Raw genomic sequence first — 27,675 nt, 5'->3', positions numbered from 1 at the left:
TCAATATTAATAGCGTTTAAAAGTTTAAATCAAACATATTGCCAAAACAATATATATTTCTAGGTAGGCCTACTGAAATCATTTTTATTTCATGTAGTTACTTTAATGGATCCGTGTACGAATTCATGAAATTCAGCTCTTACCATCATGTGAAGTAGTTATTAAAACACAATTAATTAATATATTTAAAACTTTATTGGAATTGATAGACAAATGTAACTATAACAAATTTTGATATAAAGTGACAATGCGCTATTCACCTTATCAAGTGGACAATACCAAAATATTGCTAGTGACTTTTAAATAGTGCTCTATAATAATAAAACTTGGCCTAATAATGATAATAATAATTATTATTATTATCAATTATTATTATCAATTAGGCCTATGTTTTTATGCTCCATTTATTATTATGCACATGCATGAAAGCCATTTTGGTGGATCACACCTGTAGCTGGGTGATTTTCACAACAACAAACAAAACATGAAAATATATTCCAGAATTTATTATACTTCTTAAAATCATGCTTTAAATTACATTAAACATATGTGACTATATTGTTTCTTTAATTATGGCATATCCCCCTTTTTATATTATCCTCTTTCATTTCGCCCTTTAATAAAACATAACATCTTCTCATTGAAACCATATAGTATATGAGGTTTCATACAGGGGCCGAATTGGCGTGTGGCCGAATTGGCATGTGGCCGAATTGGCATGTGGCCGAATTGACTGGGGCCGAATTGGCTTGGGTCCGAATTGACTCACGTTCTTCGCTTTGACCCGACGAATGCATGCACATTGCACAATGGTCACAAAACCCATTGTAATTGCAATTTGGAGCTTCAGAGACTCAAAACCTTTATAAATCGGCTAAATTGAAAGGAAAATACATCAAATTACTGCCGCGGCCTGAGACTGGCAAAAGTAGCGCAATTTTAGGCAAGTAGCGGCATGCTTTTTTGAGTCATACTGCAGTTACTGTCCGTTTTCCTATACACAATACACAGTGCTCTTTCCCATTGACGAGTGACCTCTACAAATAGCCCTACGTTATAAGTATGGGGATATGACTAGTTCAACGTCGCTGTGTGAAAATAACCGGCCCATATTAAAAGTAGGCTACTCTTCTAAAGTTCTAGAAAATATAGTTTTTAACATGTCCTAAATTTTTAGCTAATTTAGATGTTTGGAAATATTCGTACTTTGGTGTTTTAGTTAATGTTATAGGTAATAGTAGGCCTACATTGCCTAGTTAACGTCGCGTCGCTGTGTGAAAAATAACCGGCCAATATTAAAAGTAGGCCTACTCTTCTAAAATTCTAGACAATATAGTTTTGTAACATGTCCTAAATTTTTAGCTAATTTAGGTGTTTGGAGAGGGTCGTACTTTTGTGTTTTAGGAAGGAAACGACAGATAACACCAAAAATATGAAGAAATTATTTCCAAACCGTGTTAAGTCAACAATCATTATGTTGCTCATTTTCAAGAATGCTGGTTTACAAAAAGCACGCCATGGTCTCATTTCGTGAACAAAAGTACACATAGGCCTACCATTGTTTCCTTTCGTTTCCTTTATAATCGGTTACCCAACTGAAGCTGCAATACAAACTTTATTGCGATATCGCACATGAAAACAGTCACATGTGCACAGCCAGAGAAGATCCGATTTAATCAGTTGAACTGTTTCAATGAGTGTTATCTTGGTTTAATAGCTTTTAATGGGGTTAAGTCCTGCAAAGGTCGAGATGAATTCTACTGTAGACATGACTGCATCATGTAGCATAGCAGCAAGCGATCGCCAAGTAGCCCAATTGTGCGCCTAAGGCGCGGCGTTGGCATCACTGGATGATAATAGTTTGTTTGTCCCCCACACCACTCTTCGCCATACATACATTCTCCCAGCCACATTTCCCTAACATTAAATATGAAATTTAAAAAAGAAGGAAATTTAATTAGGCAGAGGCGGGGCTCGAACCCACGCTGCATTGCGCCGCTATCACGTATACCATGCATATGACCAGCGCCTTAGACCGCTCGACCACGAAGGACTTGATAGTGTCATCGTGAAAATTTAAACATAGGGTACCTGCGGGGAATATGGGACCATTAAGGACGTTTAGCTTATTTGCATAAAAACTAAAGAAGATATGCCCACAAGAGATTGTTATGATGAACAACCTGTCCTTTAAGATTAATAAAACAGGCAATGTTACCTTGTTTTTATGTTTGTTTGGACGCGATGACGTCAAAATGACGTCATCGTCAAGTGTCCCATATTACCTGCATGTGCAGGTAATATTGGACACTGTGTTATCTCTATGGTGAAAATCAAAAAGTTCAGAAAATCACTCTTTTGTTCTAAAAACATTTTTGTTACATGATTTTGAATGTTAAATGCAAATTTCTACAAGAAAATTCAATTTGACAATGCACACAATTTCCTATGTGTCCCATATTACCTGCACCCATTCAGTTGAAAATCCGAGAAAATAATCATTTATAAAAGGAAAGTGCCACTTGTCAGTGCAATTTTACCTGCTGATAAGCTTAACCCATCACCTAAAGATCATAAAAAATGACAAATGCCCCCTCAGTAGGCCCTACCAGAGTTTTTGGATACACAATCATAAAATGTGACGTCATTGATTTTATATCAGGCCAAAAAAACGACATAATTTTTTGGGCAATTTCACTCTTTTTGGCATTGATTTCCAAGAGTTTGATACACAGACTCCAAAACTGCATTTCTAGAAGCACCATTGATGTCTCTAAACACTTAACAAATCAACTTAAAGTGTTTACCTTCTCTAAGCTACTTTTTGTTAAAATGAAAACAGGTGTCCCATATTACCTGCTGTCCCATATTACCTGCAGCTACCCTATAATATTAATAAATCGCAACTTCATTACTACATCATATTTTGGAATTTCATCTGCATAAAACATTAATGTGTATTATAATAAAGCTACCATTATTTATTTTATATTGTTGAATTCTCAAGCGCATAGAGACAATTAATACGAGGGCGGGTCCTATGAATAGGCCTATATACACAATAGGGGAGAGCGGGGAGTGTTCGCCCTAGGGGCAGGTTCGCCCACCCCTTGTTTCTCAGCACTACGGTTATCGGGGAATTTGGTGATGGCAAAATTAGGTGACATAGGTCATTATAAACTTCTCATATTAGCTACGCGACATATAGGGACGTCTTCATCGAACTAAAGCCAAAACAACAAAAAATACATCAAAACGTAATTTTTTCTTGCATTAATAATGTTGTTTTATCATTGATACATAAATACAGATGGTTTGAAAGGAAATTTGCATTGAGAACATATGGGATTTGTCAAAGATTTAATGCAGTTATAAACTCCTTATTCGATTTGTATTTTGCATACCCTGAAGAAATTACAAAAATGTGCACAAGGGGCACGTTCGCCCTTTTGAGGATGGGGCATGTTCGCCCTGTATCTTCCCCGGGCGGACTTACCCCAAACTGGAGGGCGGACCTGCCCCATCACCGTGTTATGCAAAATATTTATAATTAGGCTATACCATTAAACGAGGTAAAACTACTGAAAAGCATGTTTTTTAAAGTTATGTGGTATCAGTATTACTCATACCACAGTTAATGTGCTAATCCATAATCTCCCTGAAGTTGTAAACATGATACGTTTAAGCTCACTTTGGACCCCTACATTTTACCCTGACCCGACCCCTGCCAAAAATTTTAGTGACTCCCCAGAAGAGAATGAATACCCTGTATACTCTTGCTAAATGTTTGCATTTAATATGTTATTGTTATGTAATGTTTAAACCTTTTTTGTGATTAGGGTGAACTTACCCCACCATATGGGCGAACCTGCCCCAATATGGGGCAAGTTCGCCACTTTGAAAAACTTTTTTGTTTGCTCTATCCTGTTGCTATTGTAAGGCCTATAGTTCTGAGATTGTGGCCATATATAGCTAAGACATGGGGCTTGCACATGGGCTAATCAGGTCATCCCTAACCTTAAAATTGACATCACTAGGCTGGACAGAAAAATATAGGGCGAACACTCCCCGCTCTCCCCTACATAAAATCGATTTTGATATCGGCCACGTGCTCTGCTGTGCATGTGGTTTCCCGCAGTGGCGGAAGTTGTATTACGAAGTGCTCCGAACTCCATTTTGAGGCAAATGCTTTTGACAAGGCATTGGATTGTTCCAGTTTGCATCCTAAATCCACATTAGACCCCTAATTTTAATTACGAAATCAAAAGATTAGATTATCATAACAACAAAACGGTAATCTTTTGTCGGGTCTAATGTGAAAATTACATAAAAAAATTACAGTTTTTACAGAATTAATTTTCACCTAATTTCAAAAAAAATGGCGTATATAAGATTGAAATAAATTCTCTACCTTCTATACTAGATCAATTGTGACGCAAGTTGTTATCAAAAATTGTTGTGATAGATGTACAGTTAATATTCATATATTCCATTACCTATCTGATGGTGCAGTTTTTACACAGAAAATATTTATTTGAAAAACCTACCACTCGGCTTTTTTCCGGAAAGGTCACAGGGTCGCCGTGACCTGTGCAATAATTACAATTAAAATTTTTCTTATTCTAACAGCCAGCGTTTCTAAAATGCAGTATGGCGAATTGTGGTGTATTTGTCCCCAGTATACTTGACTGACTCTCAATGCACACATTTTTATCAACCTTTCGTGCAAGCACCCTATAGACGAATCCAAATACACGCATTCCTACACCTGACCAGCAGCCTTTAGTTGGGTCCCCGTCAGCTACAATGCATCCAAAATGTGAAATGATTCGGCCTTGGCGGAAATTTTAAACTGCATTCCATCACCCGTTTTACACCTTACGCGAAAACACAGGTAGACAAAATAATGATTTAACAACACAATACAGTTCCAACAGTTGTGCAAATAAAAGCCGCCTTACACCTACAGAAGGTCGAGGAGGGTTAATAGAATAATACAATAGAGATAATTCCGCAGGTAATCCCGTCGCATCTATTCATAGATGTACAAATGGATGAACAAAAGGACTATATGTATGAATAGATGCGACAGGATTAGGCATACCTCTATTGTATATATTATTCTATTAAACCTCCTCGTCTTTGCATCTTCTCCAGGTGTTAGGCGGTTTTTATTTGCACAATCGGGCGCTCAAAACCCCAGGTTGGTGCTAGCGGGAAACCAAAGATGGCCGACCAAATCCTGACCATGACTTGGCTCGTTGGATTCGTCTATAGTACCGTGGAATAAGCCTTAAAGTCATTTATTCATTTCGCTTGAGAAATCTAGCCACAAATTTGCTCACCGATAGCTTTACATTCGAGGCTATATTTTGCAGTAAACTTCGGTCAGACGAGCGAGGTAGGCCTACTGTTTAGTCTGTATTACTTGTTTCCCTACGTCAAGTTGGTGTACCTTGCTCTTTTTCTTTCCAGTATTCATTATTGTCATAAATGCATCATGGCAAAAGTTTGTTTGGCATATATAAGGTGGAAAAAATAAGACTCATAACACCGTATATTGATATAGACGAATCCAAGTAGCCAAGTCATGGTCAGGATTTGGACGGACATCTTTGGGTAGCCGCTAGCACCAACCTGATGTTTTGAGCGTCCAATTGTGCAAATAAAATCCACCTAACACCTAGAGAAGATGCAAGGACGAGGAGGGTTAATAGAATAGTAGCTAATGATAGGCATGTCCACTAAAAATTGAAGTACTTTTAAATTGATTCAGACCTAACTTATTGGATGGGAATTGATGAAAGAAACATTTTGGCGTTTAAATAATCTTAATCGGACGTTTCATTCCAGAGATATGGCCTTTCGAGTGTCACGGTTTTATATAGGGCTGCTAGAACATGTTAAAAAGTTAAAGTCCAAAAGGAATACTAACAGAAAGTGCAACTTTAAGGTACTTTTTTTAATGTATTTATTAACTATCTTATCTGGAACATTATATTTGCTTATAACAACATGAAAATAAGATCATCCTGAAAATTTAATCGATTTTGTTGACATACAACAAAAACTATAAGACCTCAAAACCCATGGTTTGTTTGTTGAAACCTCAAGCATGATCATAGATGGCCGCCATGGAAAATATCTCCATAGAGGAGATGAACAATAAGTGCATTATTTCAAATGAAAAGCGGTAGTCTTAAACATTGTTCAATCTTTTAAGGTCAGCACATTTTATCTTCAAAAATTATTATATTTCATCATGGCATAAGTTTGGTAACATTAATCACTACCAATTTTGAGAAATTTGTTCCAACTCAAAGGTTATCTTTACTACATTGAGCAATACACTGTGTGCATGGAAGCCATGATGGTCCCCGGTTTTTATACTCCCTATGAAATGGACATGGTAGTGAGAAGTGCACGGGGAAGTGCATGATTTGAGATCGGCCGCAGTAGGCTTAAACATTCTTAAATTTCTTAACATCCTACACATTTTGTCTTCATAAATAGTTAAATTTTATGAGTATGTAAGCTTGCTTGTCTGATTCACTCCAAATTCGGAGATAATTGCGTTTGAACACCTGATGCACGGAATGGTGTCACTTCAACCTGTTGTAGTTCTCATCTCATTAAATTTTTCATTAAAAAAGTTGATCTCTTCATGCAGGAAGGTCCTCTCTATTTACTGACCAAACAGGAAAAAGTTTGGTGAATGTTTTCTGGTGGAATCAGGAATTTCTTGAAACACCCTGATAAAGGCCTACATTTGGATCAAAACAAGTATGTACGCCATTTAACATGCCTGGGATTTCTTGTATCGATCAGTTTCTCCATAGACAATACGTGTGTGAGTGCACGCACACAGTAAATGAAAAATCGTTCTAGTGGAAACTGTATTGAGAGTGGGCATCCCTACTAATGATATATATAATGGAGATAATTCCACAGGTAATCCCGTCGCATCTATTCATACATATAGTCCTTTTGTTCGCAAGTACGTCAATGCATAGATACCGCGTATAGTTAATCCGATTATTAATATGTCACTTCAACAACGAATAGACCATGCTGTGTGTTTTGTCGAAGGGAACTGTATTAATGTATTGTGTTATTCTTTTGTCTACCTGTGTTTTCGCGAAAGGTGTAAAACGGGTGAAGGAATGCAGTTTAAAATTTCCGCCAAGGCCGAATAATTTCACATTTTGAGTGCATTGTAGCCGACGGCTACCCAACTAAAGGCTGCTAGTCAGGTGTAGGAATGCGTGAATTTAGATTCGTCTATAGAATAGCATACACAGTTGGGCGCAATGCTTACGCTAGTTATACGTTGCGTAATGCGTGACTGGTGCACGCTTATGTGAATTTATAATAATTTCCGCCTTATATAAACCGAACAAACTTAATGCAGGGTAGGCCTGCATCAACTACAAGTGAATCAAGTCTGTCGATCCATCTATTTGAAGTTACTTTTCATAATAATGCATCAAATTAATTTTGACTGTCTATAGTTTTCAGCACAGTTCTTCAGCAGTCTGCCAATTTGGCGCAGGTAGTTTATGGCGTATACGGACGTGGGGTTCTGATTGGCTGATTGAATCACATCTTTCATTACATCGGCACCTCATTCGCTGATCAAGCTGCATAGCATTGTGTGACGTAGTTCTTTTAACGCTGTAATCAGACAGACACCACTGAAGTAATTTGCTGAATAGTATAGTCACTGTCACTAGCAGTAACACTATAACATAATTTACCTGCATCATACAATAGTGTTGACATGGCAAGTTGGATAGCTCCTCAGCTACGAAGGCCAACATCGGGTTTTACAGGCTGGGTTGTCAAGGTGAGAATGAGAAATTTACCCCAGTCAGAACTCTTGCCCCCCCATGTTGCCCCCCCCCCCATTAAAAACCCAAAATTACGAAAATTTCACCTTTGCCCGGTAATTTTGTGCAAAATTTGTTGATTTTGCCCCCTGAAATTCACTTTTCCCCTCAATGCCCCCCCCCGCCCCTGGAAAAAAATTCCATTTTCAACAATTTGTGAACAGTGCATCGCAGTACATCCAATGATGTAAATATGACGAGACTTGGAGGATTGAATTAGAACTGAAACATATGTTTTTTCTTGATGTATCTGTGTATGACATACACATAAAAAGCAACATAAAGTATGATGTATTCAGTTGATCACTTGCCAATCCATGCATTTAAACCAGGTATCAAGATAATGTGCACAATTTTATAATTTTTTGTACAATCTAATTCATAGTTATTAAAAATGGGTTATTCAGTGAGTATATTAATATTAATTGTTTATGACAATATTATTGGAAGAAACACATTCTGTTAATAGAGACAAAAACAGGTAATTGAGGTAGAGATTTATATCTCAAAATTTGTTCAGATTTTTATACAAAGGGCCAGGGGGTCTTTAGGTGACAGTCAAAACAGATCATTCAATGTGAGAGGGTGTTGCATAGATACGGTGGTGAATGAATAGGCTAGGTCCAAGTATTTGTTCATAATAATTGGTCTCGTTAAATTATATCATAAAACTTTGGATTGTCCCTTTTATTCAAATGTATGTGATATTAATATTATTTGAGAACACATCAAATAATCATTAAAAAAATCACTGATATAAGGGGTTTTCAACAAAAGCAGTTTTGGGCTGGATGCTTGGGTAGAAGGAGCATCCCGCCAAAAACAGCTTTTGCTGCAAACCCCCTATATCAGTGATTTTTTTTATTATTTTTTGATGTGTTCTCAAAATTGGGCAAGTGGATGTAAGGGGTTTTGAAACAAAGCTCTTCATTTGTATAATACAGAGAATGTTGCAGTCGAAAAATGGATTTATTGAGCTAAATGCAGTGCGACTTTGCCGTTTGGAAAAACATCATCGAGTTCTTGAAGTTGGCTTTGGATTAGGAATAGGAATTAAAAAGGCAGCAGAAATCATTGAAGCAGGTAATGTGCTCAAGTTGATACATTTCATATTCAAACAATGAAACATGCTACATGGGATAATGTTTTTGTTTTGTTTTATTTCAAACTCTAATGGTGACCCGCAGGTCAAATTGCTAGAATTTACATTAAACACACCTAAACAGAACAATGCAATTTGAAGGCAGCAGCTTAATCAGTGCCAATATTGCAACATTGAAACAAACAACTATACAAACATCCATCCCCACCATACCCCACCCCCCGTAGGCAATGAGGATAAAGTGCCTTGCCCAAGGACACAACACGTTGACACAAGTGGGGTTCGAACTCGCAACCTTTGGATTATGAGCCAAGTGCCTTATCCACTCGGCCACACATGCTCCTCATAATGAAAGCAGGATCTTTAAGAACAAACCAGAAATTTTGGGACTTAGTACGTACTGAACCGGAGATCTTATCCCACAAGAGGATAGAGCACATCAGAGCCTAAGGGATTTTCTGTTTTTGATGGAAAGTGTCAAACAGTGCCGTAGCGTGGGTCATCCGATTGGGGGGCGCTGACCATGATTTGGGGGCACCGGGTCTGATTTGGGGCAGCAGCCGTTTTTGGCAATTTTCCTATGGGATATTTTGAATTTTTGATCGATGGGGGGGGGCACGTATTTAGAGGGACAACTCTTTTAGTACCGTAACAGATTAAATTCATCAATGCAAGAAAGAATGAACTATGCTATTTATTGAACCTATAATGTGTCAGTTGTTTACTGAGGATAACCTATGCTATCAATTGAAGGTCTGCCAAATACTGAAAATTAAATCTTCAGTAACATAGGTTATCTTCAGTTCATAGCAAACACATTATTATCTTCACCAGATACCATAGGTTATCTTCAGTAGATAGCGGACATACTTTCTTCACCAGATACCATAGGTTATCTTCAGTAGATAGCGGACATACTTTCTTCACCAGATACCATAGGTTATCTTCAGTAGATAGCGGACATACTTTCTTCACCAGATACCATAGGTTATCTTCAGTAGATAGCGGACATACTTTCTTCACCAGATACCATAGGTTATCTTCAGTAGATAGCATACACACTATCTTCAGCAGGGGGTAGCAAGCGGGGGAACAGGGTGGACGAAGTCCATGGGCCCCAAGCAAAAGAGAAAATGAAATAAGCGCTGATTAAGGAGATGCTAAAATGCAGGGCCGAATTTACCTGGGCAGGCCAAAATTTGGAAGCTTTTGGAGGCCCCACACTCATTGATCGTACTAGGACATTTGCGCGCAAAATTAGTTTTCAATTTCAGACAATTTTATATTAGCCCAAAATGAAGGGCTATGTAAAGGGCTAGTATGATATGCGCGAAGTGCGCCAGATTTTGCAGTTTTACCATATTTTGGTAAAACTAGATACCATATAATTATCTTCAGTACATGATAACAGACATACTATCTTCAGCAGATGCCATAGGTTATCTTCAGTAGATAGCAGACATACTATCTTCACCAGACACCATAGATTATCTTCAGTAGATAGCAGACATACTATCTTCACCAGACACCATAGATTATCTTCAGTAGATAGCAGACATACTATCTTCAGCAGATACCATAGGTTATTTTCAGTAGATGATAGCAGACATACTATCTTCACCAGATACCAAAGGTTATCTTCAGTAGATAGCAGACATACTATCTTCACCAGATACCATAGATTATCTTTAGTAGATAGCAGACATACTTTCTTCAGCAGATACCAAATCTGATGATCCCGCTGGTGAACGCACAAGACAATTTTCATATGTGGTCTTTGTGTATATTTAACCCACTAGATACCATATAATTATCTTCAGTACATGATAACAGACATACTATCTTCAGCAGATGCCATAGGTTATCTTCAGTAGATAGCAGACATACTATCTTCACCAGACACCATAGATTATCTTCAGTAGATAGCAGACACATTATTTTCACCAGACACCATAGATTATCTTCAGTAGATAGCAGACATACTATCTTCACCAGATACCACATGTTATCTTCAGTAGATAGCAGACATACTATCTGCAGCAGATGCCATAGGTTATCATCAGTAGATAGCAGACACATTATTTTCACCAGACACCATAGATTATCTTCAGTAGATAGCAGACATACTATCTTCAGCAGATACCATAGGTTATCATCAGTAGATAGCAGACATACTATCTTCAGCAGATACCATAGGTTATCTTCAGTAGATGATAGCAGACACATTATCTTCACCAGATACCATACGTTATCTTCAGTAGATAGCAGACATACTATCTTCAACATACCATTGGTTATCTTCAGTATATAGCAGACATACTATCTTCACCAGATACCATATGTTATCTTCAGTAGATAGCAGACATACTATCTTCACCAGACACCATAGATTATCTTCAGTAGATAGCAGACATACTATCTTCACCAGACACCATAGATTATCTTCAGTAGATAGCAGACATACTATCTTCACCAGATACCATATGTTAGATAGCAGACACTTTATCTTCACCAGATGCCATAGGTTATCTTCAGTAGATAGCAGACACATTATTTTCACCAGACACCATAGATTATCTTCAGTAGATAGCAGACATACTATCTTCACCAGATACCAAAGGTTATCTTCAGTAGATAGCAGACATACTATCTTCACCAGATGCCATAGGTTATCATCAGTAGATAGCAGACATACTATCTTCAGCAGATACCATAGGTTATTTTCAGTAGATGATAGCAGACACATTATCTTCACCAGATACCATATGTTATCTTCAGTAGATAGCAGACATACTATCTTCAACAGATACCATATAGGTTATCTTCAGTAGATAGCAGACATACTATCTTCACCAGATACCAAAGGTTATCTTCAGTAGATAGCAGACATACTATCTTCACCAGATACCATAGATTATCTTTAGTAGATAGCAGACATACTTTCTTCAGCAGATACCATATATTATCTTCAGTAGATAGCAGACATACTATCTTCACCAGATACCATAGATTATTTTCAGTAGATAGCAGACATACTATCTGCAGCAGATGCCATAGGTTATCATCAGTAGATAGCAGACATACTATCTTCACCAGATACCATATGTTATCTTCAGTAGATGATAGCAGACATATTATCTTCACCAGATGCCATAGATTATCTTCAGTAGATAGCAGACATACTATCTTCAACAGATACCATAGATTATCTTCAGTAGATAGCAGACATACTATCTTCACCAGATACCATAGGTTATCATCAGTAGATAGCAGACATACTATCTTCGCCAGATGCCATAGGTAATCATCAGTAGAAAGCATACATACTATCTTCAGTAGATGATAGCAGACATACTATCTGCAGCAGATGCCATAGGTTATCATCAATAGATAGCAGACATACTATCTTCACCAGATAGCATAGGTTATCTTCAGTAGATAGCAGACATACTATCTTCACCAGATACCATAGATTATCTTCAGTAGATAGCAGACATACTATCTGCAGCAGATGCCATAGGTTATCTTCAGTAGATAGCAGACATACTATCTTCACCAGATACCATATGTTATCTTCAGTAGATGGCAGACACATTATTTTCACCAGACACCATATATTATCTTCAGTAGATAGCAGACATACTATCTTCAGCAGATACCATAGGTTATCTTCAGTAGATGATAGCAGACATACTATCTTCACCAGATACCAAATGTTATCTTCAGTAGATAGCAGACATACTATCTTCACCAGATGCCATAGGTTATCATCAGTAGATAGCAGACATACTATCTTCAGCAGATACCATAGGTTATCTTCAGTAGATGATAGCAGACACATTATCTTCACCAGATACCATATGTTATCTTCAGTAGATAGCAGACATACTATCTTCACCAGATACCATAGGTTATCATCAGTAGATAGCAGACATACTATCTTCGCCAGATGCCATAGGTAATCATCAGTAGAAAGCATACATACTATCTTCAGTAGATGATAGCAGACATACTATCTGCAGCAGATGCCATAGGTTATCATCAATAGATAGCAGACATACTATCTTCACCAGATAGCATAGGTTATCTTCAGTAGATGATAGCAGACATATTATCTTCACCAGATGCCATAGATTATCTTCAGTAGATAGCAGACATACTATCTTCAACAGATACCATAGATTATCTTCAGTAGATAGCAGACATACTATCTTCACCAGATACCATAGGTTATCATCAGTAGATAGCAGACATACTATCTTCGCCAGATGCCATAGGTAATCATCAGTAGAAAGCATACATACTATCTTCAGTAGATGATAGCAGACATACTATCTGCAGCAGATGCCATAGGTTATCATCAATAGATAGCAGACATACTATCTTCACCAGATAGCATAGGTTATCTTCAGTAGATAGCAGACATACTATCTTCACCAGATACCATAGATTATCTTCAGTAGATAGCAGACATACTATCTGCAGCAGATGCCATAGGTTATCTTCAGTAGATAGCAGACATACTATCTTCACCAGATACCATATGTTATCTTCAGTAGATGGCAGACACATTATTTTCACCAGACACCATATATTATCTTCAGTAGATAGCAGACATACTATCTTCAGCAGATACCATAGGTTATCTTCAGTAGATGATAGCAGACATACTATCTTCACCAGATACCAAATGTTATCTTCAGTAGATAGCAGACATACTATCTTCACCAGATGCCATAGGTTATCATCAGTAGATAGCAGACATACTATCTTCAGCAGATACCATAGGTTATCTTCAGTAGATGATAGCAGACACATTATCTTCACCAGATACCATATGTTATCTTCAGTAGATAGCAGACATACTATCTTCAACAGATACCAAAGGTTATCTTCAGTAGATAGCAAACATACTTTCTTCACCAGATACCATAGATTATCTTTAGTAGATAGCAGACATACTTTCTTCAGCAGATACCATAGATTATCTTCAGTAGATAGCAGACATACTATCTTCACCAGATACCATAGATTATCTTCAGTAGATAGCAGACATACTATCTGCAGCAGATGCCATAGGTTATCATCAGTAGATAGCAGACATACTATCTTCACCAGATACCATATGTTATCTTCAGTAGATGATAGCAGACATACTATCTTCAACAGATACCATAGATTATCTTCAGTAGATAGCAGACATACTATCTTCACCAGATACCATAGGTTATCATCAGTAGATAGCAGACATACTATCTTTGCCAGATGCCATAGGTTATCATCAGTAGATAGCATACATACTATCTTCAGTAGATGATAGCAGGCATACTATCTGCAGCAGATGCCATAGGTTATCATCAATAAATAGCAGACAAACTATCTTCACCAGATACCATAGGTTATCTGCAGTAGATTGCAGACATACTATCTTCACCAGATACATATGTTATCTTCAGTAGATGATAGCAGACATACTATCTTCACCAGATGCCATAGATTATCTTCAGCAGATAACAGACATACTATCTTCAACAGATACCATAGATTATCTTCAGTAGATAGCAGACATACTATCTTCAGCAGATGCCTTAGATTATCTTCAGTAGATAGCAGACTTACTATATTCACCAGATACCAAAGTTATCTTCAGTAGATAGCAGACATACTATCTTCACCAGATGCCATAGGTTATCTTCAGTAGATGATAGCAGACACATTATCTTCACCAGATACCATATGTTATCTTCAGTAGATAGCAGACATACTATCTTCACCAGATGCCATAAGTTATCATCAGTAGATAGCAGACATACTATCTAAAGCAGATACCATAGGTTATCTTCAGTAGATGATAGCAGACACATTATCTTCACCAGATACCATACGTTATCTTCAGTAGATAGCAGACATACTATCTTCAACATACCATTGTTATCTTTAGTAGATAGCAGACATACTATCTTCACCAGATACCAAAGGTTATCTTCAGTAGATAGCAGACATACTATCTTCACCAGATACCATATGTTATCTTCAGTAGGTGGCAGACATACTATCTTCACCAGATACCAAAAGTTATCTTCCGTAGATAGCAGACATACTATCTTCACCAGATACCATAGGTTATCTTCAGTAGATAGCAGATATACTATTTTCAACATATACCATAGATTATCTTCAGTAGATAGCAGACATACTATCTCCACCAGATACCATATGTTATCTTCAGTAGATAGCAGAAACATTATCTTCACCAGATACCATAGATTATCTTCAATAGGTAGCAGACATACTATCTTCACCAGATACCAAAGGTTATCTTTAGTAGATAGCAGACATACTATCTTCACCAGATGCCATAGATTATCTTCAGTAGATGATAGCAGACACATTATCTTCACCAGATACCATATGTTATCTTCAGTAGATAGCAGACATACTATCTTCACCAGATGCCATAAGTTATCATCAGTAGATAGCAGACATACTATCTTCAGCAGATACCAAAGGTTATCTTCAGTAGATAGCAGACATACTATCTTCACCAGATGCCATAGGTTATCATCAGTATATGATAGCAGACACATTATCTTCACCAGATACCATACGTTATCTTCAGTAGATAGCAGACATACTATCTTCAAAATACCATTGGTTATCTTCAGTATATAGCAGACATACTATCTTCACCAGATACCATATGTTATCTTCAGTAGATGGCAGACATACTATCTTCACCAGATACCAAAGGTTATCTTCAGTAGATAGCAGACATACTATCTTCACCAGATACCATAGGTTATCTTCAGTAGATAGCAGACATACTATCTTCACCAGATGCCATAGGTTATCATCAGTATATGATAGCAGACACATTATCTTCACCAGATACCATACGTTATCTTCAGTAGATAGCAGACATACTATCTTCAAAATACCATTGGTTATCTTCAGTATATAGCAGACATACTATCTTCACCAGATACCATATGTTATCTTCAGTAGATGGCAGACATACTATCTTCACCAGATACCAAAGGTTATCTTCAGTAGATAGCAGACATACTATCTTCACCAGATACCATAGGTTATCTTCAGTAGATAGCAGACATACTATTTTCAACAGATACCATAGATTATCTTCAGCAGATAGCAGACATACTATCTTCACCAGATACCATATGTTATCTTCAGTAGATAGCAGACACATTATCTTCACCAGATACCATAGATTATCTTCAATAGGTAGCAGACATACTATCTTCACCAGATACCATAGGTTATCTTCAGGACCGGTAGATAGCATACATACTATCTTCAGTAGATACCAACTATATTATCTGATGATCCCGCTGGTCTTTGTGTATATTTAACCCACTAGATACCATATAATTATCTTCAGTAGATGATAGCAGACATACTATCTGCAGCAGATGCCATAGGTTATCTTCAGTAGATAGCAGACATACTATCTTCACCAGATACCATAGGTTATCTTCAGTAGATAGCAGACATACTATCTTCACCAGATACATGTACCATAGATTATCTTCAGTAGATAGCAGACATACTATTTTCAGCAGATATATCATAGGTTATCTTCAGTAGACAGCAGACATACTATCTTCACCACTGATGCCATATGTTATCTTCAGTAGATAGCAGATATACTATCTTCACCAGATATCATAGGTTATCTACAGTAGATAGCAGACATACTATCTACAGCAGATACCATATATTATCTAGCAGACATACTATCTATATTATGTGACACGATCTGGTCAATGGATGCCAAAAGGCGGCAAATTGAAAATTGAAAAAGGCAAAAATATGGAGACATACTATCTTTACCATATATCATAGGTTATCTTTAATAGATTGCAGACATAAACTATCTTCCACACCATTATATTATCTTCAGTAGATAGCAGACATACCAGGTGTGGATCAGGCATGGAGCACACCGGGTCTGCGCCCCCCCTTTTTTCGAGGGTCCTATTTAAAAAAAATTCAATTTTGTTGGGGAAAAATAAAAAAACCCTTTTTTTTTGCTTCTCAATTTTACATGATCATGATCAACACCCCATGTCAGTGATCAGTTAGACTGCTATCTACTGAAGATAATAAAGCTATTATGTCTACTATCTACTGAAGATAACCTATGGTATCTGGCGAAGATAATAGTGTGTTTGTTATCTACTGAAGATGTACTTGTGATATCTGTTAAAGGCAGTGTCTGCTTTTTACTGCAGAAGAAAACCTAATATGTTATCTGTTGAATATTATAGTATGTCTGCTATCTACTGAAGATACCTGTTTCAGATCTGTTTTAGATAATATGTCATAAATATAGTAGCTAATATTTTGTCTGGGCTCATTTACTTATTTACTTAAAGTGGACTTTATACACTAGAATAGTAAATTATGTCTTTGTGGTTAACATTCAGGTTCTGGAAAAGTTCATGGCATAGACTTCTCTCCGGAGATGATGCGAGCAGCCTCCACTCGTGTAGAAGCAGAGGTGATAGATGGAAAAGTGGAACTTGTTCTCGGAGACGCGGCATGTCTACCATATCGGGATAACACCATGGACAGAATATTTCATTGTAATTGTTATTATTTTTGGCCCGATGTGAATAAAGTTTGTTTAAAGCTTCATAGAGTCTTGAAAGATGGAGGCATTATGGTAACATGTTTGAGCCTGGATAGGATGCAGGATATTGATAGTCGTGGGTATTTGCAATGTGCAATCTCATGGGATCCCAATATTTACATAGATGCGTTAAAGAAAACTGGGTTTGTAAATGTTGAAATGAAAGATGAGTATTGTGATAAGACTAAGCAAGCTTTTCAAGCAATATACGCATATAAACCATGTATTAATGAATCATAGAGTCAAGAAAACTACTGAGCAAAATGCAAAATAGTTTGTATTGACTATTTAAACAAAATTATTAAATTAATGTTGTAGGCATTAATGTTAACGGTCGTGTAAAAAATTATCAAACATTTTAATAAATAAATTATGACGTGTCATATCAAAAAGAGACACTTTTGGGCATGTTATCAATTTTGAGTGTATTATCTTAATAGAAATATTTTGCTCCACAAAATTTATCTTACATGCACCATGTTGCATGTAAGATAAACCGTATGCGAGTTATAATTTTCAACAACTAAAAATAAAGAAGATAACTTATGAGCAGGCCCGTACGCAGGATATATTTGGGGGGGGGGTGCTGATTTTGAAAACGTGGACTTTTTTTTTTTTTCCAAGGGGGATGATTTTGTGAAAAGTGGACTTTTTTCCAAATATTTGGACCTTTTTAGTCTAAAAAAGCGTAAAAAACCTGATTTTTTTGCTAGCTACGCTCGCAAATTCTGAAATTTTGGGACTTTTTTTTGCCCCCCCCCCTGCGTACGGGCCTGATTATGAGTGTAATTAAGTAATAAATGAAAATATATCCAACCACTTTCTTTAGTCCTATTTCCTTCAAAATAGTTGGTGGTTTTAGTCGACCAAAAGGTAGAAGTCAGTAATGATTTGAAACACGGTTGTGTGATTGCATGTACTTGTATTCATTTTAAAGCAAAGTTGAACACTGATGGCGCTATTCATGATAAATCTTGTTTGCATCTTTACAAGGGATAGACTATTTTGTAATGGCATTAAAACATCATAAAGAATTTTCAAACTACTTTTTATCATGGAATGCAAGGAATAACGCATATTATTGGGCTAAATTAAATTTAAAATATATCTAAATAGCGCCCTCAATTTGCACACAAATAATTATAGAATAAAAATTACCATAAAAAGGCAGAAAAAAAAAAAAAAAATTGATAAAGGAAAGATAACCTAAGTTTAAAATAGCTAAAAAAATATGTATATATTTAGTGTGATAGCTGTTGGTATTGTAAAGGTCTAGAATTGAAAATTATGTAATGTTTTGTTAATAAATGATCACATCAAACAGCTATGGAAAATTATGGGGTACATTTTGTGTCCATTTCTTTGCAATAAATCCCAAATTATGTCGTCGTGTATCCGTCTTGCTTGCGCTATATAAACTCCTCAACAAAAGTTTGAAAAGTTTTTTAAGCATCTATATCTCAGATTATTAGTGACATGTTCATATCGTGTTGCATATCATGGATAGCTACTTTTTCCCCTTTACAATGACACCACATTTGAAACAATCACCTGTTTCACGGCTGAGTTCAGATCTTGTAACAACACTAGTCACTAACCTCAATGGCGGGTGGAAAAACCACAACAGCCAGGCAGCTCCTCCTCATGTTGCTCACCAACGTGGTCAACACCATCACAATATTTAGTCAAAGTCAAGATTTTGTGTGCAATTTTTTTTGATGTCTTATAATTTTCTGAAGTTTTCAATCTTTTCAATATTTTAATGTTTGATCTAATTGTAATTTTACATGTAATTTGGCCACAATATGTGATTAATAAAACACCGGTAATAATAACATTCCATTCTTCAACAAGGATTTGTCGCAGGTCATTCAATGTGACTGGTTGCATTAGACTTAGATTGAATTAGACTGGTTGCATTATTCTGGCACGCACAGAATGATATATCATGATATATCATGTAGCCTATATAGCAGGCCGTTCCATTCTCTTTACTCCCATATTCTGTAGGTAGTTGTTGACTACCCTGGCTCTGTGGGGGCGAGCGTTGCACAGTTTCGACAGCCTGTTAAATAATTATTTTTTCCCTGCAATGAATCACATCCTAATACTCCGTTGGTGAGCGATGGGCGATTGCTATACCCGAACGCAAGAAAAGGAGTCCTATCTGATTGGCTAGAAACCGATGGGCTAAAAACCTAACTTCCAGTTAGTGTATTGAAAACAAAACCTGAGTTTTACATAACAACAAATCGAATTTTATTGTAATGGCAACTCCATGTGGGGTACTGAGCAAACGCATATCGTAAAAACGTGAATGAATGGAAACGCTGCGGTATCTCATATCGTGTAAGTGATATGCTTATCCTGAGTCGCTGGGCTAATCTCGAACAAAATCGCCATGCGTAGCTGTTGAAGAACGATTGGATTCGCCGTATTATCACGGCAATTTTTGACACGAAGATATAGGAATGATGACGCTGTGCGTTGTTATCTTGGAGGATTGCATTAGGTCCCAGTTTGTGAAGATAGTGGGATTGCAGCATAATGCACTTGCAGCATAATGCACAGAATAATGGTCAATTTGGCACATTCTGTTTGAGATGTCACTACCAGTGGCGTAGCGTGGCTCGTAAAAAATCCCATAGGAAAATTGCCGAAAAACGGCATCAGACCCGTTTCCCCCAAATCATGGTCGGTGCCCAAATGTGATGACCCATGCTACGCCACTGGTCACTACCTTCACTAGCCGTGTACTTAGCCGTAAAAATGTGATTGTTTCAATGTGGTGTCATCCATTGATATGCAACACAATATGGACATGTCAGATGCTTGAAAAAACTTTCAAAACTTTCGTTGAGGAGTCCCTTGAGGAGTTTATATAAAATGTAAAGCAGCCAATCTGTGGTAAATGTCTATATCTGACTGTGTATTAAAGTGAATATTGTCAAGGAGTGCGTTTGCAGATGTGTGAAGGGGTGAGTGGCTAAGTGTATTTTTAATGTATTATACGAAAGCAAGTTCATTAACCTCACACCAGAAGCCTTATCAAATATACTTATCTTAGCTGAATTACTGAAAATGCGTTCACCCCATACCAAAATAAAGGTCAGCTGATACCAAAATTCCATATGGTATTTTTGTCCTCGTCAAAACCTAGCTGTTCAAAGTTCATAATCAGATTTAAAGTCATCCAAATTAAGGTAATATGATAAGTAGATAACACAAAATTCATAACACGCGATATGATACCCGGTATCATTGATCTATCAGATTCCGAAGGACAACATGGCAAAATTGTGCTTCTGCCTCGCACTGATTTGCAGTTTTCAATTGATCACTACCGCTGCAGGTGCACGAATCTTTAAATCAAGAAACGATACCGCAGAAGATGCTCCTTTCGCTCGTACAGAATATGGCCCAGTTCGAGGAGTGTATTTGTCCGAAGGAAGAGAAGTGAGGGCATTTTTAGGCATCCCATATGCCGCTCCACCTATTGGCGAGTTACGATGGCAGCCACCACAAGTACAGAAGGCATGGAATGGAGTGTATGACGGTACTAAACAACCTGTAGGATGCCCACAAGGTTGCGGGGAACCAAAGTTTGCTTGTCCACCTGGGGTGAGTATAATGGGTTATATCGATGGTTTTAAATTTAGAAGAGAATTTGAGAAGACCTTGTGTTATATTATAGAAGCTCAGGGCCGGATTTACCATTGGGCCAGATGGCCCGGTCCCAGGACCCACACATTTTGGGGGCCCCCAAAATTCCCCTGTGCATCTTCACTTGCGCGCATTGACCCATTATATAGCAAAATCCACCATTTTGGGCTAAAATTGTCTGAAATTGACTTTTTTTTTTCGCGCGCAAATATCCTAGTGTTCGTCGCCCTCTAAATTGTAATGCCAATGCCGATCTTATACCTAAACAAAAATTTGACCACTTGAATGCACCTTGACCACCTTCCACACGTTGCGTTTAGGGCCTCCAAATTGTGGCCTGGCCCAGGGCCCCAAAAAGGTAAATCCGGCCCTGTAGAAGCTTCTCAGCAAACACAAAAATGTTTTAAAAACGTTGGGTTTTGGTTTAGGTAAAAAACATTTTAATAACATTAAAATGTCGGGTTGTATAAAGGTCATTAAAACGTTTCGTATGAAAACACACTACAACAATATATTTAAAATGTTTTAAAAATATTATTGTAAACTATTTTTTACAAACATTTTTTGCCAAATATTTTGTCAACACTTAGGCCTAAATAACATTATGTTAAAATATTTGCAATAGGTTATCAGCAATGTTTTTTGATGTTATGAAACGTTTTATACCCTTTATAATAACCCGACATTTAAACGTTTTCTGACAACTTTTTATAACCTTTTGCGAATGATGTCGAAAACGTTTTGTGTTTGCTGGGTTGTCACCAATGATTAGGGTACTGGGCCGCGTGTATACCATCTTCTGGTCATCCAGTAGTTCGCTCAACCTTTCAGTCATATGATACATCAAAGATAAAATTTGACGTTTGGCCAGATACACTTGTTTAGTTATCGTGTAGTTACAGGTAAAGATAAGACAAGCTAAGACAGCGCAGTCCAATGAAAAGGCTGGTCTATTCTATTTTGATTACGGTATATAGACCTGACGAAGTCTGTTCAAATCGAGTAATCTGATTTGATTTGGAGTGTTTGGGAAGGGAGAGGAGTCAACGAGACGGAGAAACTCATATTGCTTAATTGTACATGGTTTAGTCAGACCTCATAATTACTTGTGCTATTGGGCAGCAGTGACAGAGGCTCTATACTAGTAGGGATAACCATCAAAATTTCATGTTGCCCCTATTGCTACAAAATATTGTTTTCTGGATAGAACTCATCAATAGAAGTACTTTGGTGGTTAAATGGTCAAAATCGGTCAAAACTTTTCGAATTATGAATTTTCAAAGTTTCCCATTCTGACCGGTCATTGGAACGAAATAAAATGACAAGGTCCAAAAATATCAATTGGGAGCAAAATTGGCATAAGCATATATTTACCTTTATATATTTCTTTATTTTAACATATATGCAAACATGAAACAAGCATATTGTGAAAGTATCAAAGGGTTTCTTATGAAATGGCACTTTACTAGTCAATGGCATAAATTATTTTTTTAAACCGAGGCATTGAAATCATGCATTTAGCGAACATTTGCCAAAAATCATCCAAGATGGCCGATATAGCACAAAATCAATTGCACTAAGTCCAGGTAAACTTTTTTTTTTCACAATCAAAAAATTTCGATGTTATTGGGTTTAATATGACCAATTAGTAGGTGTATGCAAATTAAATATTCAGTGTCATTGAAGGTCATAGACTCATTCACAACAATAGAGGTTATCCACTTCACTCATCATGCTCATGTGTGACTTCTAACAAAAGGTGCTGGTTCCCGTAGTATTCCCCATTCAAAACAATTCAATACATGACCTCGGAGTTACCTGCATGACTTTCGCGGGCTATTTTGAAACAGTTATGGTTGCACATTCAGGTACTTCTTTTGAAAGTTCTAAACAAGGTATAGCCAGCAGCAAGTTGTAGATGGTATGGGCCTAAATATAAGAAAACGTTTAGGGTTGAAATCAGGTGAAAAATATTTCACATTTATGTTCAGAAAGGTATCTTCTTAGCATGATTCAAAAGGAGTATGGAAATTCCAAATGGAAGCTGGTGATTTAATTTGTAACACGAGATCTACTTGTTCAATATTTTAACCTTTTTACAGAGGGTATGATAGAGGTATTACTGGCAACTCATGAATATTTTGTGCCATTCTTGAGCAGTGCTGAACTCAGCCACTGGTAATTAAGCGCACTGTGGCGATGGACCAATTTTAACTCGCACTTGCAGGAAAATGAAATAAGTTATGTTGCTGTCATTTGCAAGATAGTTACAAAATATAATTGGAATTAACTTCTCAATATATACAGACAAATATTGAAAAATAAAAGAATGAGATCAATTTAGCAATGTCTGTGCAAGCAGTGCACAGTTGAGCTCCCTGCATGTCTATGGGAGTGTTCTAATCAAGTTGATGGTTCATTGGTCATCCCTAATACTAGAGCTAAGTTAGTAGTTGACTATAGCCTAGTTTGTTTCAAAGAGAATTGTGTGCATTTCATTATTTACAGACAGACGAGAGCTGCTTGTATTTAGACGTGTACACGCCACGCTACGCAAATAGCAAATCAAATTTACCGGTCATGCTATGGCTCCATGGGGGAAATTTCCAATCTGGTGGAGCGGGTGGAATACTCTATGATGCCCGATTTATAGCAAATATGAGCGAAGTAGTCGTTGTCACCATCAACTACAGGCTAGGTGAGTATAGTATAGCTGTTCCGTTTGAGACTTGGTGCAGGGAGCTTTGAATTATGGGAACGGCGACAGGAATTACGTCACGATTTGAGAACATGTATCTTAGGTCTAGAGATAGAGTTCATAGGGCAAACGTTAAAGGTTTTGTAGATTAGGTCACCAAGGCACTGTCTCTAACATATGAAAAGGTTTGGCTACAAAACGATTCTCTTAAAAATTCATCTACGCACAGTTTTCACTACACCCGAGTACATATATTCTTCCAAGCACAGCGAGCCTAACCTCTACACAGTCTGTGTTTATACTACACGTATGAGTGCATAGCAACATAAGAGCTGTGTGAGATCTAGCTGGTGTCTAGTGGAAAATATGGGATCTGTGATTGGTTTTTGTCAAAACCCCGAATGTTCCCTTCATCCAATTAGAAAAGTTTTTATATCAAACGAAAGCTAACACTTCCCGCTAAAATCACTCAACGCGAATGTGAAAAATCTGTTGAAAACGACCCATTCAAGCACAATTTATGACCACATTTACACGTGTTATAATACCGATAGGTAAAAACACTGATTTGTTAAAATGTTTCTGATTCCCAATAACTAAAATAAGTATAGTAAGTTCACAAACTATTCTTTAACTTCTATCCAATATGACGGTGACTTTTGAGATATCTACTTATCACATTTAAGCATTATCTTGATTTTAGCTGCCAATTATTCTTTGCGCATGGTCAAAGGTGCTCTTAGACTAGCCACAGACTATCCGGTAGAAACCCGAAAGGGACCATTGAAAGAAATCATAATTTGGTATCAAATTAAAGACCGAACAAATAATATAGAATCAATATCTAAAACAATAAACACAATTTTCCTTCTTATAACCCCTCAAATCAGCAAACAAAAAAAGACGAAACACCGAATATCACGTTTCCGCCCAATTCATAAGATATTGATTCTTTCAAGCAAGTACCATGCGTTAATAATTACAAAATAGCGGAATGTGTATCTAAGGGAGTATTCATGAATACTTTTGTGGCGGGGGGGAGGAAGTTGGCACCTCCGACACATCAACATTTTTTAGATCCCTTAAAAAATTGTGAACTTTTTTATCCCCTTTTTGTGGTCTAAAATTGTTTGGACCCCTTTCATGTCCTAAAAATTAAACCAAAAATATATGTTATTAACTCATTAGCTAAAAATTCTTGGGGCGCTATTAAATTAAATTTAACTACCTCCGTATTGGGACGAAGTTCAAATATTTTACTATAATTGCAAAATGAATCGATTACATTTAAAAAGTCTTAACAGTTACGTAATCAGTCGATAACGCGGGTATTTCTTTACTCGCAAACTAGCGGCATTTGTCATAGGATTATGCTGGTAATAAAAAAAAGCCCGCGAATTTAGTGCAATTTAATTAAATTTAAGAATATGTACTCTATGGCTGTACCTATCTCCTTTAGCTCACACTTACTTAATTATTTTTTTTTTCACATGCAGGAGCCCTTGGCTTTATGGCAACAAGCGGCGGAGATGACCGTCTTGTAGGAAACTATGGATTTCAAGACCAACAAGCTGCTTTACGGTTTGTAAGAGACAACATTGCAAATTTCGGCGGGAATCCGAATTCGGTACGACACGAATATTAAATATTTAATAAACAGGTGTAGTTATTTTTAAATTATACTGCTATTAACTCATGAGGATTTTTGTTCTTAGCAATAAAACATAGTACACGATCTTATTTAAATTTATTCACACATTTTTTGTAGCGTATGTTGGTGCATAAAAATACAATCATGTAAATATCAGAATTTTGACAAACGTTGAGGGCGTCCTCCTCAGCAAATGTGTTACAATATTTATTTACATATTTCTTGCTCTTTTTAATTTTCGTTTCTTATAGGTAACTCTATTTGGTCAAAGCGCAGGAGCCCAATCCATCGCGGTTCATCTAATTGCCGAAGAAAGTGAGCCTCTGTTCCACCAAGCTATCCTTATAAGTGATCCCTTTACAATTCCCTATCAGACCCCTACAAGAGGCGCCGAACTCGGAGATTTAACAGCAGAGTTGCTTGGTTGCATACCAGGTGATGTGAAATGCTTGCGATCTAGACCTGCTGAGGAAGTTCTCGAACAAAGCAACAAAGCAGCCAATATGATCCTTGATCCTCAAGTCCCATTACAAGTCTTTGAGCCTTGGATTCCCACTATCGATGGCACTACAGTTCCAGCAGATCCTTTGGTAGCATTTCAAGCGGGGAAATTCTGGCGCAAACCGATGATAATTGGTACAACAAGCGAAGAGGGTGTTCTCTACATCTATGGTATTTGGGGCGAAGCTCCAAGGTTCGTAGAAGTGTATGCTTTTCTTATTCTAGTCCTGAAAGATCGCGAAGAAACCCGTGAAGTCATAAAGAGCTACGATATCAACCTGAAGGAAGATCTCCGAGATCCAATGTCTGCCGGTTGCACTGATTACATCTTCGGTTGTTCCTCGCGTAATGCCAGCCGTGTTGCTCATTTCACAGGCACTCCTGTTTACCACTACATCTTCGATCATGCATTCTCTTTTGAAGATGGTTGGGGTCCTGGGCCGAATTCGTGCAAAGGTCGCGTATGCCATGGTGGCGATCTTCCATTTGTATTCCACACCGCTTCTCTTGGTGGGTTCCGTTACACTCCGACAGAATTAAGACTCACAAACAGTATGGTGACTTATTACGGTAACTTCGCACATACCGGTGACCCAAACAATAACAAGTGGACTGACAAACCTAGACGAACCTTTGAACATTGGCCAGAATATTCGCGAGCAAACAACTGGCCCAGTATGGTGTTGCAAACGCCGAAAAATCAAGTTCAGCACAGATATCGAGAAGAGAAGTGTAATATGTGGGATGAAATCGGATACGAAGAAAATTGAATGAACAATACATTCCATAACCATGATAACTTCTAAACAGTTTAATTTTGAACCCGACTTGCTAATTTACAACATAACACTAAAATGCTATATAGAATTTCTTATAATTGGCCCCTTCCTAACTGTTGATGCTGTTTTGGCTCGGCTAACTCCCAATCAGGCCAGAATTAGCAAAGCGGAAAACTGAAAGCGAGGCAAAAGTTTTCACAGTATTCAAAGTTAATTAAGGGCTATCTGACTGAAACTTGGTACGTATGTAGTACAAAATCTACAAATACAATAGAAGCAAATTATGTTTATCGCGTTTTGATCATTTGAATCTGCATAATAATTAGAGATCTTTCTAATCAATTATGCAAATTAAAATTAGCGAAAAGTTGATCGTTCTTTGCTTCTATTGTACGATTCAGTTGCGTGTGATTTTATCAGTTTCTGCAATGCAATCAACGCACACTTTTGGAGCCTAGAAAGGAGTGTGTGGCGGAAATGGGTGTTGACGAGAGAGGGCCTTTTCAGCCACATGATATCATATCATCGACTACTAGCATAAACAGTGTGCAACAGTACCATATTCCTGGAGAGGGCAATTCATAATTAGCATGTGCCCGCATTGTTATGTAAATTGTAAAGTAACCGCTAAATTTGGTTAACTATATTGCCCCGCAAAGAACCCCTATAATATGTATACATCCAAGAAGCTTAAACTGTAAATTAGCCCCCGATAGAGGGCAGAGCTTGAAGAATG

At 37.3% G+C, this 27,675-nt stretch overlaps 2 protein-coding genes across 2 annotated transcripts; both read left to right on the top strand.

The window, feature by feature from the left end:
- Window positions 1-794: 794 nt before the first annotated feature.
- LOC140154944 (phosphoethanolamine N-methyltransferase 2-like) lies at window positions 795-19,259 on the top strand. The gene is made up of 4 exons (XM_072177606.1): window positions 795-943; window positions 7,512-7,846; window positions 8,834-8,972; window positions 17,442-19,259. Exons 2-4 carry the CDS (start codon window positions 7,781-7,783, stop codon window positions 17,885-17,887), a joined length of 651 nt encoding a protein of 216 aa, XP_072033707.1. The 5' UTR covers window positions 795-943; window positions 7,512-7,780; the 3' UTR covers window positions 17,888-19,259.
- A 4,489-nt stretch (window positions 19,260-23,748) lies between these two features.
- LOC140154200 (crystal protein-like) lies at window positions 23,749-27,109 on the top strand. Its single transcript, XM_072176803.1, has 3 exons — window positions 23,749-24,008; window positions 25,505-25,635; window positions 25,911-27,109. Exons 1-3 carry the CDS (start codon window positions 23,891-23,893, stop codon window positions 26,928-26,930), a joined length of 1,269 nt encoding a protein of 422 aa, XP_072032904.1. The 5' UTR covers window positions 23,749-23,890; the 3' UTR covers window positions 26,931-27,109.
- The last annotated feature ends 566 nt before the right edge of the window (window positions 27,110-27,675 follow it).

Source organism: Amphiura filiformis, chromosome 6 (genome assembly GCF_039555335.1).
Source record: "Amphiura filiformis chromosome 6, Afil_fr2py, whole genome shotgun sequence".
Taxonomy (NCBI): Eukaryota; Metazoa; Echinodermata; class Ophiuroidea; order Amphilepidida; family Amphiuridae; genus Amphiura; species Amphiura filiformis.
The sequence above is the reverse complement of the archived record's forward strand: the minus strand, read 5'-3'. Positions and strand labels throughout refer to the sequence as shown.

Excerpts from the sequence above, each read along its gene's own strand:
- LOC140154944 (XM_072177606.1), top strand. The coding sequence starts at position 7,781 with ATGGCAAGTTGGATAGCTCCTCAGCTACGAAGGCCAACATCGGGTTTT. Across the intron at positions 7,847-8,833 it reads TTACAGGCTGGGTTGTCAAG|AGAATGTTGCAGTCGAAAAA; the intron begins GTGAGAATGAGA and ends TGTATAATACAG. Across the intron at positions 8,973-17,441 it reads AGCAGAAATCATTGAAGCAG|GTTCTGGAAAAGTTCATGGC; the intron begins GTAATGTGCTCA and ends GTTAACATTCAG.
- LOC140154200 (XM_072176803.1), top strand. The coding sequence starts at position 23,891 with ATGCTATGGCTCCATGGGGGAAATTTCCAATCTGGTGGAGCGGGTGGA. Across the intron at positions 24,009-25,504 it reads CACCATCAACTACAGGCTAG|GAGCCCTTGGCTTTATGGCA; the intron begins GTGAGTATAGTA and ends TTTCACATGCAG. Across the intron at positions 25,636-25,910 it reads TCGGCGGGAATCCGAATTCG|GTAACTCTATTTGGTCAAAG; the intron begins GTACGACACGAA and ends CGTTTCTTATAG.